The sequence below is a fragment of the Amphibalanus amphitrite genome, unplaced genomic scaffold (genome assembly GCF_019059575.1).
Source record: "Amphibalanus amphitrite isolate SeventyFive unplaced genomic scaffold, NRLGWU_Aamphi_draft 000069F_arrow, whole genome shotgun sequence".
Taxonomy (NCBI): Eukaryota; Metazoa; Arthropoda; class Thecostraca; order Balanomorpha; family Balanidae; genus Amphibalanus; species Amphibalanus amphitrite.
In genome coordinates this window covers 678,619-695,012 of record NW_024881565.1, presented here as the reverse complement: position 1 = coordinate 695,012, position 16,394 = coordinate 678,619, and the positions used below count along the sequence as shown (strand labels likewise).

The following is a 16,394-nucleotide window of genomic DNA, read 5'->3' as shown; positions in this document are numbered from 1 at the left end:
CTCCTATGCGATTAATTAAATACCTACGGGTGGAAGAGAAAGGGCAATTGAAATTGGATTGGTACACGTTGCCTCTGTATTTGCATAACAAGGCTAATTTGAATAGTGAATACCACATGGCCTTGTACTGTCAAACCGAACTAGGTCAATAATTTTTTCAACTTAAAAAAAGAGCCGGAGTCACCCCCTTTTTTGACGGCTCCGGCTCCGGTTCCGGCTCCTGGCTATATTGTTTAACGGCTCCGGCTCCGGCTCTGGGCAAAATATGCCGGCTCCGGCTGCTCCGGCTCCGGCTCCGCACCCCTGGTATAAACGGCTATTTTTATATTTTTGCCCTCTGGAACATGGAATATATCACATAGAACAGGAAAAAGGTTAACTGTGAAGGAACGGGAGGAGCTGACGATGATAAGCGCGATCTGACGGTGAGATGAAGATCCTTGCGGAGGCTTGGTTACGGGGATAGTGGACACTTCACGACTTATTAGGCACTTTTGGTGTGAAAACAAAGGGAAATTAATAAACCCACTTTCGGTATCGGTCTCCATTATCGACACTTCAGCCTACCTACATACGTGCCGCGCTTGGATACGCTGCACTGCAATGCGTCTTCATGTCATATGTCAGGTTTGTAGTGGTATCGCAGCGATGTCGCCACCAGCAGCTACGCATCTCCGTCTTGAGGATGTAAGGTCATTATAGGGATGCCACTGTATAGAGACTCAGTGATGTCATACAATTCCGTCACTTATGAACCGTACGTGCCACCACCTATCGGACAGCCATTGAACTAATAGTTTACAGCTTGTACAACAGATGTCACTATTTTGGATGATACGGTCTTGGATGCTGCGGTGCCAAAAATGTTTTTTGGATGATACGGTTTTGGATGCTGCATCCTTGGATGTTTCACTCTTGGATGCTGCAATTCCTCGTCCTTGGTTGCTGCCAATTTGGATGATACGATTTTGGATGCTGTGGTCCTGGATGTTGCAGTTTTGGATGTTTCGCTCTTGGATGCTCTAAATCATCCCTAAGGGGTCGGTTTTGGATGTTATTTGGACGTTTTGATCGCTGGATGCTAAGGTTTTGGATGTTGCGTCCCTTGGATGCTGCGCTCTTGGATGCTTCAATACTCACCCTTTGGGATCTCCGCTGTTTCTAGCGACTTTATTTTAGAAGTGCGGCGTTTGCGGCAGATGTTGCGCGCAAATAGCATATACCACCGCGTGCTACAAAACGTTTTAGTCAAACATTTAAAAATCGTTAGATATTTGCGCTGACGTCACACATTCAGAGGGGTATTCCTAAGCATTAGCCCCTCTGAATCAAAATGCTGCAATTTTGAAATTCAATATTTCCGATTTAAGGCATTTCTCGATGTTGTGAGTGCCGAAACTGAATAATGTGAGCCAGGGACCCCATTTTGGCTATCTCAACTCAAATCTAATGTTAAGGTGGGAGGGTCCCTTTAAAGGGACCCTCCCACCTTCAAAAAAGTTTATAAATTGGCATGAAAGTGATGTCGCTCGGTTCAGAAAGAGCTAAAACGAATATCTACCAAATTTCACCGAAAAATATTCACCGGTTTTCAAGATATTAGACTTTTACTTTTGTTTACTTTCTTGGGATCTCCGCTGTTTCTAGCGACTTTATTTTAGAAGTGCGGCGTTTGCGGCAGATATTGCGCGCAAATAGCATATACCACCGCGTGCTACAAAACGTTTTAGTCAAACATTTAAAAATCGTTAGATATCTGCGCTGACGTCACACATTCAGAGGGGTATTCCTAAGCATTAGCCCCTCTGAATCAAAATGCTGCAATTTTGAAATTCAATATTTCTGATTTAAGGCATTTTTCGATGTTGTGAGTGCCGAAACCGGTAATTGTGAGCCAGGGACCCCATTTTGGCTATCTCAACTCAAATCTAATGTTAAGGTGGGAGGGTCCCTTTAACACGTGCAATGATTTATTACGGACGACGATGAAAACAGGGCGCCTGGGGCGATTTGATCAAGGTTCGTGAAATTTACACGTGACGTTTGGCCCGGAGAAGGCCAACGAAAAGGGAGAAGCTCCAAATGTCACGTGACTAATATGCCCTCCGGCGCCCTGTTTTCACCGGCGTCCTTTATTACGACGCGACGCGGATACGCACACGTGCCGCACGTGTTGTTGACCGTTCAAGGTCTTCAATAAACTCCACCGATTTTCACTAAACTACTGTACTATTTGTTCATGTCTTGTGTTCCATTTTGTAATATGTTACCGAAAATCGTTGGTTTTAGCACTATCTTTGCATAAATATCGATTATTCCGATATATGATATATCTGTATCACAATTTTTATTGCTTAAAAACCTATTTTATATAAATATATTCCAGCAGTTCAAATCTATCCCATTAAAAATACTGAGTGCTGTTCACGGGCACCTGCGGTAGCTGCGGTAGCTGCGGCTCGGCGGTCAGCCGGGTAATGACGTCACAGAAAGTGGGGATGGGGCGGGTGGTGTGACGTCATACGGCTGCGGCCGGCTGCGGTCGCCTGCGTCTCCTGCGGTCGGATCGATCCGACCGCAGCGGCCGCAGGAGCCATTTGTCATGCAAAGTGGCGCGGCAGTTGCGCATTCGTGTAACTTGGGCGGAAAATTGACACGGCCGCCTCAGACGAACGCGTGATGACGTGCGCACAAGTGGGCGGGACTTACAGCCTGCGATCTACCGCAGCTACCGCAGTTACCGCATGTGCCCGTGAACAGCACTCTGCTCATATTTAAGACGTCAGACTAAGACAAATATGCTGCAGCAGATACGTAATTCACCAAATAATATAATGTTCGATAAATGCTGCTGAATAAAGATTATAACAAAAGCACCAATAAGCATTCAGGTGGCATGTTGTGTTCCCACGTTGCTAGGCGATTTAGGAATTTAAGGCTCAGCCAGACTGCTTGGTCTCTCTTTGAACATAATAACTATTTCCACCTGTTATGCTACAGTAGGGTATAGGGAGTTTCGATTCCGTAGGGCATAAAAACGAGTTGTACAATTAGAGCCCCTCTTGTTAGAGTATATACCTTGGATAGAGTCTTGCCGTGCCAGAATGGATCCACCAGGCGATGAACATGCCCAGTATAATGCCATTCAAGGGGAAAACAAGAAAGAAAAATTGGATCTGCTTAGCAGAGAGGTGAGCATACTTGAGTTGACTCCTCAGGATTCAGGAAGCTTATATTTAGGCCACCAATAAAATTTTCAATATTTTATCCAATTAGGTAAGTGTTTATTCCGTTTTGGTGTTCCTCATTAACCCGCGCCCGGCTGGGGGTCCTGGATTTCCACGCCCTGCTGGGCTGAACCCCCCCCCCTTCTAACTCGGCTCCTGGGCCACGTAGCGATACACGGAAGGTGGCGTTCGAAAGAGTGTCAAAAATAATGACGAAATCACTTTGGTCAATTTTTGGTCAGGTCAAAACTCAAAGGTCAGGTCACCAGAGGTCATTGAAGGCAAAATTTCGCCGATTTCCAGGTTGAATGTCGACAATTTCCAAGATGCCAACGCATAACTCGGGAACCAATAGAGCTACAGCGCCGCGGAAAAGCGCATTTGATAGCCCTATTAACCCGCGAGTTGCTGGGGGGGGCGTTAAACGCCCCCACTTTTTTCGCCGGGCCATAGCATAAAAATGGCGCGCCGCAGGCGCGCCAAATTTTGGGTACCTGTAGGGAATTGATTGAAGTTTATTGTGACAAAGTTTCAAAAAAAAATTAGTCGGAAAATTTTTGAGATATCGAGGTTTTAGTGACGTCATGATTTCTGAATTTTTGACCAAAAACGGCATATGTTCAAAAAATCATATAAAATCACAGAATAGACATACAGACATGCCGTAAACGCCATTAGAATGCCAATACCATGAACAATCAAATGGCTATCTTCGATTATTGATTATCGTTCCACATTTTCCAAAATCTTGAACTGAATCTTGACAATTTCTCGTGACTACTTCACGACCATGATACATGCATTTCTTAAATTGAACTTTTTGAGCCAAACACGTACACATATGATAAAATGAATGTCACCATCGTGTTCTACGGCCCAAATTACCCATAAAACATGTGTCATAGGCTGCGAATATCAGTTTTGATTTTCGGGGATATGTGCCTACCCGGTTGACCTGACCTTGACCCTGACCTACGCTTAACTGACCCCTACATGGAACTGACACTCTTGTAGGCCTTATATGATGGGTTGTGCACCGTTTTGACAGAGTTTCTGACGAGAGGCGCCCATTGCGAAGTCCTGAGGTCCATGCTACTGAAAGTCCGATTTCAGGTGTTTGACCTGACCTTGACCCGACCTGTGACCTCAAAATTCAACTTTAAAGTACTCATCTGAAGCGTCTCGTCGCGTTCTTTCGTTTGCCGCCTCGTGCGTTTCGCTGCGCCTATTGGTTCTCGAGTTATCGGCTGGGGGCGTTTAACGCCCCCCCCCCCCCAGCAAACGGTGGGTGGCGAAATACCCCAGCAACTGCCGGGTTAACGCTCTTTCTGAGTAATGCTCTCAGATTTGACCTAACGTCAACGGTTTTACCTGCAGGGGGCAAAAACTGCAAAAAATAGCCGATTTTTTTCGGAAACATATTTTTTCTGCAATAACGTTTGACCCAAGCCTTGCACGACCTTACTTTTACCGGCATCATGTTCCTCTCGTCAAGACGCATCGAATGAACTATAAGGTCAACTTGACCTTGAAAGGTCAACTTGAAAATTTGACCTCAGGTCAAGGTCATGACCTGACCTGAACGGGTCATGTTGCATATCAGTCGATCCGTATCGTCGAGCCGAACACATCTTATGCGTTTTCATCGCTCTAGCATGCCTCTATCAAAAGTTATTTGTGAAAAACTGTTAGATACCATTCATGACCTAAGATGACCTCAGGGCATAAACAGGGGTCACGGACACCATTTTCATGTTCAGTGTGTCTAAACCACTTGTAATTCAGTGTTTGGGAGTGTTTATAATGTCTTTCGTCCAAAAGAGGTGCATTTCAATTTTCTCCCATTGACTTATAATGGGGAGGTCGCAAAATTGACCTGACCTTAGGTCATCGATATCAAAATTCTGAGATATACATTTTGTACGTGCTATTGCTCTTAGCAATCGCTGAAAGTTTCAAAGCGATCGGTCACTCGGTGTAGCTATGACAGACATTGAAACTTTTTATGAGGTGAGGTCACTTTCAAGTGACCTGGTGACCTGACCTTGAATGACCTTGGTCTGAAATTTTCACAACATGTGTAGAATTGATGTATGATAAGGTGTACCAAGCGCCGCCGTTTTTTAGATATTCGCGAAAAACCAAAGGGGGGGGGGTGTTCAAAGTCAAACACCCCTCCCCCCCCCCAGCAGGGCGCGGGTAACAAGATAAGATAGCTGGTAGGTACCATCCAGACTGAAAAAATACAAGTTATGCCAATTATGTCCGGTGTAGTGGCGGGATTGCGCCGAAAATTTTTGCTCAAGACTGGCGTACTTCATGCGCTGAATTAACGGCCTGGCGGCAGTAGATTTCCCCGGCGCAGGGCGGCCGCAGAATCTTTTGGCGAAAGGCGGTCACCGAATTTAGTCGGCATGCTGGCCAATCTAGCAGCAGATTCACCCTGCGGGCGGCTCTGGAGAGGTTTCGGAACGAGACGTTCCCGCCCCAGTCGTTGTGTGCTCGAACTGGCGAGCCGCCCTGGTTCTACTCAGCGGAGGAGCTGCTGCCCAGGTGAGGCCTCAACCCTCAGTGTGGAGACAGATATAGAAGACTTTGTTGAACATCGCCGAGTGTTGTTAAGTAATACTGCAGTGGGTTCCCAGGGTATATTGGTGGGTTCCTGCCCACTATGGTATTGAGGGGAATGAGAGCGCAGACGACCTGGCGAAACAAGCGGGCCCTCAAACACCCGCTCGCTGACCAGGGCGGTTCATTGTGCGGCCTCGTATCAATGGCACGACAACTGGTCCGAGTCTCTTTAAACCACTCCGCAGCACGCCACAGCTCCCTGTCCCCGGAGAGGACCGAGAGGACGCCGTTTTGGTGCACCAGATGAGAGCGGGCCACTGGGGCCGCTCGCTCTAGTACGTTCACCGAATCAGCTGTCTCCACTCGGCGGCGTGCCAGCAACGCCCAAACAAGCAGTGCCCCGCAGCGCTCTGCGCCGTGTGCCGAGAGGAGGCTAATGTGCCGGAATACGTGCTGCTCCGCTGCCCGGCCCTCCAACACACCGCTCCGCCGATTTTTGTGGCCCCGTAACTTCCGGCTCCGGCCTTGTTTCACGGCAGGACGCTACAGTGCACAGTGTGCTAAGCGTATTGAGGTATTGGGTTTCCGTGGAAATAAAAACTTATTTGGACGCTGAACCATGGAAGAGCGCCCAAGGCCCCGGAACGCTCTGTCTGGTTGATATAGCCTTGATTGGTAGATGTGCACATGTGCTTTATATATAAGTGGCTTAATTTTGACACAAATAGGCACCCAACTTTCGGCGCAAATAAATTTCACCGCAAAATCGCTAGCGCCGAATTTCGGTGCAAGAGGGCCTAATGGGCGTCCGGCGTAGTGTATGAGTGTTTTTTTTTTTTTTTTTTGTCTGGGTTACCATCATATGCTGATTTAGTTACTTGATACCATGCACATTTCATAAGAAGTTTGATGCACTGCCTGTATGAACTATGTTCATGCCATCATAACTTATTTCCCTTTGTTTTGTTTCACTTGTTTACAGGAATTGATGGACAAAGTACGAGCTATGGAGCTGCATATCAGGCAGCTTCGTAATATAATTGCAAAATCAAGTAGCACCACAAATGGCAAGCCTGACAAGAGGAAACACCGGGAATTCAACCACGACAAGTATGTGTTCAATTATACTTACAACAGTTACAAGGTCTGATTAAAAAAGTAAATGCTATAGCGACAGATGGAAAGGTCATTCTGCAATTTGAGTTCTTAATACTTCGACAGTTCCGAGCAAGAACATCCTAAGTGTCCAATTTTTTCGAAATTTAGATGTTCACTTCATACCATTCGACTCAGCTCGTCGAGCTGAGTCGAATGGTATAAATATCTTAGTGTCCAATTTTATATATTTTTTAATATAAATATCTTAGTGTCCAATTTTTCGAAATTGAGATGTTCACTTCATACCATTCGAATCAGCTCGTCGAGCTGAGTCGAATGGTATAAATATCTCAACTTCGAAAAATTTGACACTAAGGAAGGATGTTCTTGCTCGGAACTGTCGCCTTGTATCTGGAAATGCTTGCCCATTATTATAATGTACAGGGTGTCTCAAAAGTTAGTTGACACATTTCCCATGCCAATAAAGCATATAAGAACCGGCCAAAAATCTAAGGTTTTGCTGGTGTGTACACTAGACAAATATGCATGCTTTGAAAACTGATTCAGAGGGTTGAAAACCAAACCCTTTGCTGTATCTCCAAAAATATTTGCCCATACCGATTTTCGTCGCTCCGTCGGCTGCCGGAGGATGATAAAAGGTCACCAGCTTTCAAGCTCTTGTAGGGGAATCCCCTGCAGTTTCTGCGTCGGATTTAGGTTTGACGAGCTCCCCGGCAACATCCGCTTCTCCCTGAAAGCCGACAGCTTGCATCGACACCATCCGTGAGTATTTTGTAGGTTTTCTCTGGCGCTAATTCCTTCATGAATGACTGGCGCCGACCTCCCAAGCACCATTTTCCTTTTCAAAACAACCCCATTCCCGAACAAATGGGAAGTGCCAGGGGCAATTTTTTCGCAGCATATCATAGCAGAATGTCGCGGCCATCTGCTTTTTGGACACATTTTGCAAATTTTGCAAATCCCAAATGCTCGTCATTCGTCATGCCAAGACCTTCGCTGGGTTGCGGAGTGTTCTCCTCAGGAGAGGTTCTGCTTTGTAAACTTCCAAAACCTGTCCATCGTGCGGTTTTATCGGGATTTTGTGTCTAAAAGAAAGCTATTTGCTCCAGATCTGCCTCTTGAAACTTCGTAAGATAAAACTTTACATTAACCCTCGCCCGCACATGCCATTTTCCCATCCTAGAACGCACATGGGGGGGGGGGGGGTGGTGGTTGCCACCCCCCCCCCCCCCGCGCCATTTCGTTCCTGTTGGAGATAGAGCTTAGCAGTAAAGACCAAAAAGATTCTTTGGGAAGAGACAAATCCAATGATACCCAGTTTTACCTTCTCAGATCAGTCATTGACCTTCCAGGTCAGGTCAAACTAAAAAATGTTGCTGTTTTGGGTCACCGTTGGATATCAAGTGTGCTGCTTATCAAATACCGATGACGATGCCGTTTTCTGGTGCCAAGCCAGCTAGAACCTCTTTGTCACACTACCCGACCAGAATTTTGCTGCTGAGGTCATTTCAGGTCAAGTTAGGTCAAGGTCAATTATATGTGTTTGTATGTCTGTGTGTGTCTGTGTGTATACTGATGTGTGCACCGATTGTTTTTGGGTCCATATTACATGAAATCATGATCTGAGAAGCTTTTACCAAAAATGCAGTCAAAAAACTTCAAAAAAAAAGTAAATTCAGCTTGCCTAAAACGCATTTATCTTAGATGACCTAGGTTGACCTTGACCCTGACCTTGACCCCTGTACATCGTCGAACAACATGTTCCATGATAGGTGGGAGGTAAGACTGGCAAAAAGGCCGAAATCAGGGTGTCAAAAGCTCATAAGGCCCATGGCAAACGCAAGATGTTGAGAACTGGCCATTTGGGTCATGACATGACCTGAAAAACAAGGTCATATCTCCGAAACCAAAAATCACAGAAACTTGAAATCTTCAGTGGACATCAAGAAAGGATAGAGGAGCAGCTATACGAAAAATCAGCCTTCTAGCTTTAAAAATGTTGAGTGCAGAGCAGAAAGACTACCTGGGGGGGGTGGCAACCACCCCCCCCCCCCATGTGCGGGCGAGGGTTAATTGACACTTTGGAGGGTCAGTTGTCCTTGGCATTGACGATTTTCGCGTTATTTTCCCCCAAAATTTAGCGTTATAGATATTATAAACAATTTTAAATGATACTTTGTCTTTATTTTACGATGACCTGCAATTTTTGAAACTGGGTTACCTTTGTCTGTGAGCTTCTTGTCAGTTTTCAATAGTTGTGACTGCATTTTCAGCTGCTTTCCGGAGCACGAATCTGCTGCCGTACGAGAGTCGTTCAAAACGCTGTTAGTCTCGCATGGTTTCGTCCTTCAAAAATGTTAGCCACCGTTTTTATTAGATGATCATCATGTTGTACTCATCCTCGCCAACACTTAGCCATGTGTCATAACTAGTGGTGTCAATTTCAGAAAACGTATGTCCAAAGTCCGTCCAATGTCCAATGCTTACGTCGACTGTCCGTCCAAAAATGTCCAAGCCAGCCATTTGTCCAAAGATGTCCGACACTTACGCAATAGTTTACACTCAACACTGTTATTTAATTTGCTTTTCATGTACCGTTACCAGCTTAAAAGTGTTAATCATATCGAAAGCTGAGCTTTCTAATAGCCAATCAATGTTAAACACGATTACTTTTTTAAAAATTTGAGGTGTAGCAAGCAATTGTCCAAAGTTGTCCAAAGCCTGCTGCCATTGTCCAACCGAATTCCGAATTGGACATTGGACAAAATCGGAATTCGAAGATTCAAGTTCCGATTGACACCACTAGTCATAACCGACTTAACCATTCCCATTACTCCTGAAACAGAGAGTTTCTCAGCCGACCTGATTTTGCGACCTCCATTTTCATGCCTGACCCATGGTCAGAGGTGAACCCTTTTTGTGAGCTCATGAAGGGTCGAGTGCGCTTAAAAACAATGAGACTGCTTGAGGAAGGTTGGTACCAATGTCCATGCAAAAGTTCGACTGTTAATTTCTTGTGAATTCAGAATTATTGACAAAAAAGCATGGCTGGTACCTGTCAACGAACTTTTGAGACACGCTGTACACTGTGGGTGGGGTGTGCTCTGCAGCCTTCTGCCACAGACTCTTAGTTAACAGTGCACTTTTTTGTATTTCAACTCTAAACCAGCTCAACAAGACCCGTCATAGCGTCACTCATGGCATGACTTGGCCGTCCAGCTGATTGGAATCCCGGCGAGGGCTCCACTTGCCCCTTGCTGGGTGAGGTTATGTGACACTTAACCGCTGGCTGGCCAGTGCAAGGGGGGAGCACCGGCCAATCGACGACGGCCAAACGCACCCGGCCCATACGGGCCTAGCTAATGGCAGCGCCTGGCAGCAGCGGGCGACGACCGGCAGCCGACAGCCGGCAGACGACGACCCCTAACAATAATCATTTAAAATTGTAATTTGTTCATTGCAACATGTTTATGCCATGCGCATGGCATCCATGCGTGACGATGGACACCCATAAGTCGCTGTTTAACGTCCGTCGGTGTGGTTGATGACGGTGGTTGTGCGCGCCGCGCGGGTCAGGTTCCGGCGACGGCACATTCTGCTGCGGTTCTGCTACCTGGGCTGGGACTACCAGGGTCTGGCCAGTCAGGAAGACACGGCGCGTACCATCGAGGCCGAGCTGTTCCGGTGTCTGCAGCTGACTCGGCTGGTGCGCTGTCGGCAGACGGCCAACTATCACCGCTGCGGCCGCACCGATAAGGTGACTATCACCCACATCACTGTCGTGGGATAAAGGCTAAAAATCGGTAATGGTCATGAGTTTACTTAATGGTCACATTTAAATTTATATTTCTTGGGCTGCTCTGGTATCATCTTTCAGCTGCGTTCTATTCGCTATTAGGCGAACTTTGCCGTTCCGTCCTCTTCTCGCGTACGCTCCATTCGCTGTTAATCCACGTTTGCTGCCTCGTCCCCGTCCCGGCACGTTCCGTGCGCTGGCCGTCAGCCTCTGACGTTCCCGTTCTCGGGTCTTCCGTCAGGGTGTGTCTGCGTTCAGCCAGGTCATTTCTCTCGACGTGCGCAGTCAGCAGTTGGCCGATCCTGCCGACCCGACTGCCGCGGCCACGCTGTCACCGGAGCAGGAGATCAACTACCCAGCCATACTCAACAAAGGTAGGTCGTTACTGGACTCTGGCATCCTCCGCAGCTTAGTGTCAAGATTCTTGAGCTAGCTCAGTGAATTGTGAAGTGGTGTATCCACATTCATTAATCACTTATCGGTGCATTTTTTTTTCCTCGTTTAATATTTACCTTTTGTAAGGTATTTCAAATCGACTTCCCACGAAATAACGAAAAGTGCACTCAAAGAGCACTGAACACAGCAGGTCACTCGTTTTCTCGTCGCTCCGCTCAGTGTCAACGTTTGTTTGTGATCAGGCATAGCCCACATGCCCCATATAACTTCAACGCTACGGAGTACGGCGCCCCTAAACACAAATCACCATCAATCAACTCAAAAGGCGCTGCTTCCTTTCGCGCTCGCTCACACGCTCTGTGCGTCTGCGCTCATGCAGTGCTACCGGCCGAGATCCGCGCGCTGTGCTGGAGTCCCGCCGACCCGGAGGCCAGTGCGCGCTTCGACTGTCGCGCCCGCACCTACCGCTACTTCTTCCCCCGAGGCGACCTCAATATACAGGTGGGACATACTTATTGCTTATGGTGTTGGTACCTTCCGGATATCCGTAGTTTGTGTTTGGTTTGTGTGGCGGTCGTTAGTTTAGCTGCAGGCTAACAAAAATATTTTTGAATATCGTGATACTTGCTTTTATCAGTTGTGTTTATATAGTTCAAATAATCATAAGCTGCTACGTACTCGTTAGTTTTTGACAAATGGGTTCCGCCGTCAATGACTCGGAATCGTATTTTGGCCGAGGATCTTTCATGTACTAGTTATAAGCAGAACTATCCCGGCAGTAGCCAGCATCTGCCACCTGACCGATGCCCGTCCGTCCGTCCGTCTCCAGGCGATGTGTGAGGCGGCCGGCCGACTCTGTGGCCACCACGACTTCCGAAACCTGTGCAAGATGGACGTGGGTAACGGTGTGATCGAGTACCGGCGCAGGCTGGAGCGGGTGACCATCACGCCTGTGGACGGACCGGCAGCTGGCGGAGGCGGAGGTGGAGGCGGAGGCGCAGGGAAAGGTGGAGGCGGAGGCGGAGGCGATGGAGGGTACCAGATGTATCAACTGGAGGTGCGCGGAAACGCTTTTCTCTGGCACCAAATCAGGTACGCTGACAGTGCGGGAAATCGGGAACGGTGTGGTTGGCGGGATTTGGAGAGAGTTTCAAGGATTGCAGGGGTGTAGACTGTAGAACGATGCTAGTTTTCGTGGGAAGACATATATGTCATTTTCTGTGAGAGCAGTGTTGTATTTTTGATTTATAATGTGGCAATGCTGTAATTTAAATCAGTTTAAACTGTTCTTAATGGTTTCCGCCGTCGTTTCTTGTAAACCGACTGTCTAAGATAAACTTTTTAATACGCTGTTCACTAGCTGCAGGATTCACTATAAGGTACGCCTATTAACACCTATCAGTTAGTGTTTCTTGTTATTTTTATAGCGCATTCGGCGACTCCATTCTCGATTCCGCCGATCCGCCGCCGCTGTAGCGATCCGGAGGACATCTAACGCGAACCATCGCTCGCCCAGTGTACCCATCGTGTGTGTGTGGCGCCACTGATTGCCCGGTCCCCTGCGCTAGGTGCATGGTGGCTGTGCTGTTCCTCGTCGGGGAGGGACTCGAGGAACCGTCCGTCATTGACCAACTGCTGGACGTCGAGACCAACCCGAGGTAGGTCCGCGCAGATGTGTGATATGATGGATCGTACTGGCTTTTTCCGCTAATTGCTAACGAGTTCCGGAAAAATCCGTGAAGTGAACATTTCCATCTCCATAATGTCGCAGTACCAAGCGCAATTTTAATGGCGATGCGTTCGAGGTGTATTACGACACAGCTGATTTGCGTATGCTGCTCTCATTATCATACTGTTCTCATGTCTGCGTAAGTGTGCTGTCTGTGAGGTTTTAATGTCGGATGATCCGCAGTGAATCGCCTTAATAGGGTACAACGCAAGGTATGCGCCGCACCAACTTTATGACGACACCGTACCAGATTATTTTTGATTGCGTCACTTGTGTAGCGCCACAGCACCTCGTTTGCGTTTTGCGTACTTTTTGACGGACTAATATCATTTTGCGTGGCGTGATTTTCATGTTGATACCTCATTAGCCGATATGCGATGCATTGGCTCCAGGATGTCGCTCGAAATTTACATATGCGGCATTGAAGGTTCGACATTTTGATGGCACCCTTCTGTATCGGCTGCCGTTTCAGGAAGCCGCAGTACAACATGGCCTCCGAGCTGCCGCTGAACCTGTTTGACGTCGAGTACGACAGCGTGCGCTGGCACTGCGACCCGGCCGTGCTGCGCGCAGTCGCCGAGACGCTGCAGCGACTCTGGACCCAGTCGGCTGTCAGGTAGGCCCGGCGCCGCCAGTAGCTAGTTTGGAGAGCGCTTCACGCCATTGACATGAGTCGTCAAGTGTTGCCTGCGTCGACGCGTTTCTCAGGCGCTGTTAGATAACGCTACTAATCCCGGGAATCGACTATGAAACTTTCTACGTTGTCCAGCCGAGAAGTTGTGAGGAGCTAATTACGGTTGCGTAGTTAAATTTCGGCGAAGCAGCCTGTATAACGGAGTGCGTCGTTTGAGTGGCGCTGGCTGGATCGGTGGGAGGTGTTATCGCGCATTTCCGACTCATTACGCGCTGACCCCGGGTCACGGAGGTGGAATGGTGGCGACTGGGCCGGTCGCGCCAGTGAGACGTGATGCGGGCTGGCGTGGGCGCCCGCCCGCGGGTCCGCCTCGGCTCCATGACTCGATAGCGCGGTCCTGCTCAGTGAATGGTCGTGGATGCTGTGAGAGGACAGAACACGTCTCGTTTCGTGATCGGAAATGCACCTAAAAGGGAATAGTAAAGCTGGTGTGTTTTTTATTCGTAGCGAGAGCTTTCATCGAAAATGCAAAGAAATACGAATGCCCATCTTCTATCGTCGATGCTTTTTTCGTTCAATGCGTTTCATTACACTTGACTGGATCAGTGCGCTCCAGACATTGAACCTGTTGACACCCACTGCTGCGTCCCCCACTGGGCCTTGCCGCTGCTCAGTGCTCAGTGTAGTGGTCTCTGGTGATGTCAGGTGGTTGACGCCCTTCTCCCGCCCAGGGCGGCCATGCTGCGGGAGATGCTGACCGAGCTGACGGCGCGCCACGGCGAGCAGCCGTCCACGCAGACCCGCTGTCTGACGTCGGGCGTCCGGCCGCGCGTCTACACGCCGCTCCTGCGCAGACCCACCTGTGGTACGTCAACGGGGAGCTGGGAATGTAGCATTGTAGGATTAGCCGACTGTCAGTGACTCAAAGGGTACGCAATACCCCACCGACGTCGGCCTGGTCTCGACATCCCACTCACTTGAGCTCCATTCTGAGCACCTTTCCCACCTCAGCTCCATTCAAAGCGTCTTACCCGCCTCACCTCGGGTCCCAGCACCCCACCTTCGCTCCTGTTCCGGCACCCCACCTTAGCTCCACTGTAAGCACCCCACCTACCGTAGCTCCATTCCCAGCACCCCACCGCCTCAGCTCCCGTCTCGGCGCTGCCATTTGCCGGTGGCTGGCCGGCCGACAGTGGAGCGGTAATTACACGGTGCGGCAGCCGAAAGGCCGTTCGGCGCTCGGCCAGCACTGTCACCGGGCAGTGGCCGCCCACCGGACGCCCCGCTAAGGCGCACACATTAGCCGCTGTTGCCAGCCCGGCGGCGGCAAACTGAGCAGAGCGGTGTGTGTGGGAGTCGATCGGCCGGCCGGCGCCCATGGCACGCGGCGCTCCCAACTGTCCTCCGAGAGACACTCCGGGAGGAATTCACAGCTCCCGACGAGAGATCTCGATAGTTTCACGGTCTTCCCCACCAGTCCGTATTTCACTAATAATGGAGTGTGTGAGGCGAGAGGACTGGCAGGGGTCCTCCCAGCCAGTTTCTTCGGCGTCCCCTTCGAAATTCACCAGATACCGGCGTCGCTACCTTTCCGATACTCCGCTCTGTCAACGGCTGGTCTCTTTTTTCCACCAACTCTTACCCGCTCATCTCCGCAAAGTAACTACATGCCTACTCCACTTATACCACCACCTGCAAAGTAATGCCACCTATCATCCTTTCATTTCCCACATTTTCATCTTTTTTTGCCTCTGCCCGCCTCTCGTTGACCCCTTCCCGCTTCCCTAATGTCTTATCGCTAGCTTCTGACACCCACCCACGTTTTGGCCTGCAGACAGCCTGGAGGAGCGTGTGGACCACTACGTGAAGCGGCGCAAGCTGGACCCGGCTATCCTCGAGTCGGCCGTCTCTGTGGCAGGCGGACGGGTGTCGGATGCCGCGTCAGGTGCTGTGGGGGACGGGGCAGACGAGCGGGACAGTGCTGAGGGAGGGCCGCCTCCCGCCGGGGGTGAAACGGGGGACGGTGAGGGAGAGCGGAACACCACCGAAAGGGACGGGGGTGACGGCGGCAGCGGCCGGACAGCGGCCGACATGGAGTGTGGGAGCGATACGCGGTGATGTGAGCTCGCTATCGAGTGGTTTTCTCTGCGCAGTGTGTGTTGGGAGTCTCACAAGGGAGAATACAATATGTACATTTTACATTTCTTTCGGCATTGTTTTTCATTAATTAAAATGAAATCTTGCTACAGATTTAGGTTCCCAATGCTTGCTTCTACTTTGTTGATTTACATGACAATGGCAAGAAACTTAGAATTATCATCATTGAGCTTATTGCGACTGTTCACATTGCTGTCGCCTCAAAAGAAGAGCAAGTTTGGCAGGTGACATGACAAGATGCCGGATTTTGCTGAACAGCGTAGCTGCTGTTCGGATTGGGTGTCGATACTTACTCCGATGGTCGGCGATTGCTAGGCATCTCGGCTCTTCATTTCAATATTCGTTCAAAAGACGGGGACTAGGGATTTGTGTGTGGACGCCTCATGATTATGGCGACTTTTTGGAATTAGATAGGTATTGACAATGGTTATGATTTCCAATTGTTCAGTCGCAGGTCTCTTTGTAGCTCAAAACAACATAGCTCTCCTCCAGACACGAAAGAATGAACTTGCCGTTAACAACAGCCGAATCAGTGTTTACTTCCAAGCACCACCAAACTAAAACTTCCACGTAAACTCCCTAAGAACAGCTCGTTAATTCTAGGAGATTGTTGCCGGGGAAGACATCGTGTTTTCGAATTCATGTAATTTAAATATTGAGAGCGGGACTCGTTAGCGGCGGCATTATCTATGTATCGCTGGGCGCGGTGACGCAACGGACGTGGGTCGGCCAGGGGGCTGAAGGGTATCAAGGGCCGGATGCAGG

The 16,394-nt window shown here is 48.9% G+C and overlaps 2 protein-coding genes across 6 annotated transcripts in view; one reads left to right on the top strand and one right to left on the bottom strand.

Annotated features, from left to right (window-relative positions):
* The window catches only part of LOC122379011 (ribosome biogenesis protein BRX1 homolog), a 28,188-nt gene extending 25,999 nt beyond the window's left edge, over positions 1-2,189 (bottom strand). The window contains exon 1 of one of the 2 annotated variants that reach the window (XM_043360838.1): positions 2,160-2,189. The gene's annotated coding sequence lies outside the window, so the exon portion shown is untranslated. The remainder of the gene's footprint in view (positions 1-2,159) is intronic. The other variant, XM_043360823.1, reaches the window with a different exon arrangement.
* A 429-nt stretch (positions 2,190-2,618) lies between these two features.
* LOC122379009 (tRNA pseudouridine(38/39) synthase-like) lies at positions 2,619-15,671 on the top strand. Of its 4 annotated transcripts, none has more exons than XM_043360819.1 (11): positions 2,619-3,191; positions 6,781-6,908; positions 10,494-10,674; positions 10,955-11,087; positions 11,489-11,610; positions 11,939-12,092; positions 12,129-12,201; positions 12,678-12,767; positions 13,311-13,454; positions 14,204-14,337; positions 15,307-15,671. In XM_043360819.1, the coding sequence occupies exons 1-11, from the start codon at positions 3,105-3,107 to the stop codon at positions 15,588-15,590; spliced, it is 1,530 nt and encodes a 509-aa protein (XP_043216754.1). In that variant the 5' UTR covers positions 2,619-3,104; the 3' UTR covers positions 15,591-15,671. The 4 variants fall into 4 exon arrangements, with proteins under 4 accessions (XP_043216754.1, XP_043216753.1, XP_043216752.1 ...); XM_043360818.1 differs by having other exon boundaries at positions 12,123-12,201; XM_043360817.1 differs by having other exon boundaries at positions 2,620-3,191; positions 11,939-12,201.
* The last annotated feature ends 723 nt before the right edge of the window (positions 15,672-16,394 follow it).

Coding starts and splice junctions, on each gene's coding strand:
- LOC122379009 (XM_043360817.1), top strand. CDS start 3,105: ATGGATCCACCAGGCGATGAACATGCCCAGTATAATGCCATTCAAGGG. Junction 6,909..10,493: donor CGGGAATTCAACCACGACAA/GTATGTGTTCAA, acceptor CGCGCGGGTCAG/GTTCCGGCGACGGCACATTC. Junction 11,088..11,488: donor CCCAGCCATACTCAACAAAG/GTAGGTCGTTAC, acceptor GCGCTCATGCAG/TGCTACCGGCCGAGATCCGC.